Source organism: Salvelinus alpinus, chromosome 14, assembly GCF_045679555.1.
Source record: "Salvelinus alpinus chromosome 14, SLU_Salpinus.1, whole genome shotgun sequence".
Taxonomy (NCBI): domain Eukaryota; kingdom Metazoa; phylum Chordata; class Actinopteri; order Salmoniformes; family Salmonidae; genus Salvelinus; species Salvelinus alpinus.
Genome location: NC_092099.1, coordinates 32,121,051 through 32,125,330, shown reverse-complemented (window position 1 = coordinate 32,125,330; position 4,280 = coordinate 32,121,051). Strand labels below are relative to the sequence as shown.

Here is a 4,280-nt window from a genome sequence, read left to right as displayed (position 1 = left end):
AGACACCCTGGTTCGAATCCAGGATGTATCACAACCGGCCGTGATTGGGAATCCCATAGGGCGGCGCACAATTGGCCCAGCGTCGTCTGGATTTGACCGGTGTAGGCCGTCATTGTAAATAAGAATTTGTTCTTAACTGACTTGCCTAGTTTAAAAAAAGGTTTTAAAAAATGTACACAACGTTAACATTAGCCAGTGGATCTTAATCCTTAACAATGTCTAATCAGCCTTCTACTAAGACGCATGAAGAACACACATAAACATATTAAAAAGTGTTTGCGCAAACAACAACGACATTAAATGCCAAGTGTAAGCACAGAATAAAACAAGATGCTTGATTCAATGACAAATGTTTACCCAGTGGGTGTGAGGAGGCATGCTATAAATATCTTAATATAGGCTTAACATGCAGGTGGCGTCCCTTGAGCATCAGGTCTTTTGTGATATCTGTTTAGCATGGACGGGTATCATAATGGAGTTTAATTTCTAAGCTGTTGACTTATTTAATGGGACATCTTCGTAGAACATGAGGTGCTTACACCAACGTCCAGCCAATATTGCCGGGGCGTGGATAGATCAATGTCGAGGTAATGCAGGCCGCTGCAGGCCGCAATGGGACATCCATCTCCAACCGTCCCCGCCACAAACACCGGCAGTGACACCGGCAGTGACACCCCTAAATGGAGAATGAAGGAGGAGTGAGACAAGAATACAGATTCCACTGGCTGGAACAGCCTATTAGTTCTAATGTGAGGTGGAGCACAGTAACAAACAAAGAACAGCGCTCTGCACCACACAGTCAGACAAATGCAGCACAATGGCATTCTGAGGTCCTTTAAAAACATGTAGGCCTATTAGGCCATCAATTCTAGGATAAATCTATTTGAAGGGTTAATGTATGGTTAAAATTATATATCTAATCCACAATCTATTTGAAGAATGAATGTGATCTTAAACATGCCAAAAAATGTCACAAATAAACGGACATAATAGAAAACATAATTTATTGAAATACTTACTGTAATGGAATAAGCTACTAAGACAAAACATGTTGTAACATTCGGTCCTTGGTGGACCAATAAATATGACATCTTACTCCTTATTTAGATTTTTGTTGCTTATTTTTTTATACATAAATATCTTAGAAGGCTATATCTTGAGTGGAAACACAGACAGACGTTCAAGCAAAAAATATCACATCACACGGAAATGTCGTCTGTATATGGGCGGTTGGCATGTCTTGGCGCCCCAAACCCCCCAAATACAAACAGATGACACACAGCCGCTTACAGTGGCGCCCGGACAATGGGCAACTTGCTCTAGGTATGATAGAGTCTAATAATGATAGTAGAGTTCACATCCCTGCATGTCTGGGAAGCGGTTTAGTCCGGATACAAAATGAAACCGGAAAAAGTGCTGTACTTGTTGTTGTTTCCCCCATGCGCCTTTCCTCCGTCCAGCTTGATGTAGATCTCGTCCCCGGAGTCTAGGTGAAGCACTACACTGTTGCTGGCATAGTCATAGTTCTGGTCTGCGTCCTGGGCTATCGCACTGGCGCGGACCTGCGGATAGGACAAATGATTAAAGTAGTGAAGGACTTTGCATCATTACTTAATAGGCTATCGAACAACTCGTCCCCACCCTGACCCAATGCTAAAACATTATAGATTCACCACTTTGAACCTACCAAACGAATAAAGGATGTCTTGTTTGTTTATGTTGGCAATGTGTAGACACTGACACAGCTCTAACCGCTCCAGGTAGTTGACCAGTTTAGGGCTGACCGCTACAGTAAACAACAAAGCCCTTCTTAAACCCACCTAACGATTAGTTTGTCTTTGCTGACAAATAAAGTGGCCCAAGCATATTAATTAATTCACTGAGCTCACAGTGTGAGATTAAGCGCATAGAGCAGATGCCGTTTAGGAGAGATAAGCGCTTAATACATCCAATACTGATCTGTGGCAATGCACACTGAATGTGGCCGCTCTCCCTCAACTTCAGAAGTGTACAGTAGCATAATAACTTTTAAAATATCATTGCGTAATATAAGGTATAGCCTACCTGTCCGTTCCTGCACAAATCTGCCCACATGCTTGTCCCGTCGCCTCCGCGCATTAATACATGGTATGTAAAGTAGTATATCCCGGACACTTGGCACGTGAACTTGCCGGTAGACGGGTCGTAATGGTTCCCTAGATTTGTTACCACGTCGTCGAACCTTAGCACCTCGTATCCCTCGTGGGGATTTTTAAGACCCACGTAAAAAGCGATTTTTGTGCCGCCAATTGCGGACTCTAGGCCCTCGGCATTTTCGGTCCTGCCACTGCTCACAGTCCCCTCCGCCGTCTCTCCAGTGGTATGCCCGGGATAGCCCGGTTTCCCCGAGTCCCCCCTATCCCCCGGCGGTCCTCTTGGACCTGGTGGACCCGGTTCGCCGGGCGGACCTCTCGGTCCGGGTTTCCCCGGCCGACCCGGCTCGCCTTTAGTCCCATGCGAGAACGCCGGGGGTGGTATGACGCTCAGGTCCTGCATGACTTCCAGAGCATTGGCGCTGGGTTTGGGGTTGTATGGATCACATATCATCCGACAGGTGCCCATCATCTCGTAGTGCGCGTCTGTCTTGGACGCTTGGACCAGCAGCGGTATCGCTATGATAAGAGCTAACACCATGACGATGCCAACCACAGGAGCAACGACACGCTTCCTCTGGAGAGTCCGAGAAACAAGCGCTAAAAAGTCAGTTTTCCTTTGGGAAGCAATGGTGAAAGGTTGCTAGTGCGCTAAAATTCTCTGCAGAAAAAGTGAGTGCACCAAAAAGGAATCACTTTATTCCAGGGTTAGAATTTTTTTAAAACAACAAATGTGTTGTAACCTTAAGCGTAGTTCACCTTGGGGCGGTGTGCCAGTATCACTAAGATTCACAAAATTGACAGGGGAAGTATTCGTTTTGGCATGGCTGGACACGCGCTGGATCTCCGAGCTGAACAGAGAAAGCTTCGAGCGATTTCTGTCCGTCTGCAACAACCAAGGGGACTAGAGCGTCGCTGACGTAACAAGTGAGGGCAAAGCCTGTTGCAATTTGGATTAATACTGCGACAATAATCATGCCATCTTTATGTATGAATTATAAATCCCCTGCACCTACGAGGAGAATATTGGATCAGAGAGCATCACTAACACTTAAACCCCATTATGGAAATGTTGACAGCGAGTTGTCTCACCTATATTTCGGCTTATTTGAGAGAACAAATCTAAGTGCACGTTTTTGTTATAAATGTGTCCTGTGAAATTACATTATTCTGTTAAAAATTCCCGAAATGGTCCCCTACATTCAACGTGAGGAAGATACACATTCCAAAGAACAATCAAAGATCATTGGAGAAAATAATCCACATCAAGAGCCATATAGGATGTCTGGAATCCACAATGGCATCTTCACCAGCAATGTAGCCTAATCTTTACCATGAAGCCAAGGCTGAAACAATTCAGTGCCCTGTGCTGATTTTTGCATGTAATGTTGAGTCTTAGTTTATCCACAACAGGGGTTTTGGTGAAAAAAAGCTGAGTTAGGTCTGAGATAGGAGTACTCTCTGGGCAGACTGGTCAAAAGTCAAAGACATCAACTTTGGGGTTACTTTGAGACTAATATTCTGGGTCCGAACCCTGGTCTCTTGCAGGTGTTATTACACTGTCATTGTGATAACCCGCTGAGCTAAAGCCCAAAAATTAGCTTGGGGGGCTAACTGAAGTCTTTAGGTGTCGGTCTATGTTACAGTACTCATCACAAGAGCATTGCAACAGTGTAAAAGAACCACCTCCATTACACTTGCAGACACAAAGTATACCACTAAATACAAGTGGGCCTGCATGCCATCTGTAGCCTGAAGCTCATACCTGAGGGCTGCAAAGTGGCACCCCCCTGCTGCTGGCTGGCACTCTCCACTGTAATCTGGTGCAGAGCTCCGGCTTCCCTTCTGTTGTTGGGCTCAGCTAATCCTTATCTCCTAGATCTGGGGTTTAACTTCTCACACCCCTGTCTCAGCAGGCTAAGCTAGCGGCTAACAAGGCGCCAGTGTTTATTCCCCCTCATCCTCGCTGATGAGTTTCTCACAAACACAGGAAGGAACAGGAAGCGGCAGGGAACCTGCCGTGTCACACCCTCCCCCCAAGTGACGCTCCCTGGGGGAGGTAATGAAGTCATTACACTTTGTGATTAGCATCCTTCATCCTTCTCCTGGATTTTGAGAAAGTTTCTCTGCACAAACTCTGAGCTCTTC

At 45.6% G+C, this 4,280-nt stretch overlaps 1 protein-coding gene across 1 annotated transcript; it reads right to left on the bottom strand.

The window, feature by feature from the left end:
* Positions 1–1,102: 1,102 nt before the first annotated feature.
* Positions 1,103–2,801, bottom strand: LOC139538799 (complement C1q-like protein 2). Its single transcript, XM_071341238.1, has 2 exons — positions 2,065–2,801; positions 1,103–1,562 (listed from the first exon to the last, which is right to left on the bottom strand). Exons 1-2 carry the CDS (start codon positions 2,671–2,673, stop codon positions 1,383–1,385), a joined length of 789 nt encoding a protein of 262 aa, XP_071197339.1. The 5' UTR covers positions 2,674–2,801; the 3' UTR covers positions 1,103–1,382.
* Positions 2,802–4,280: the final 1,479 nt, after the last annotated feature.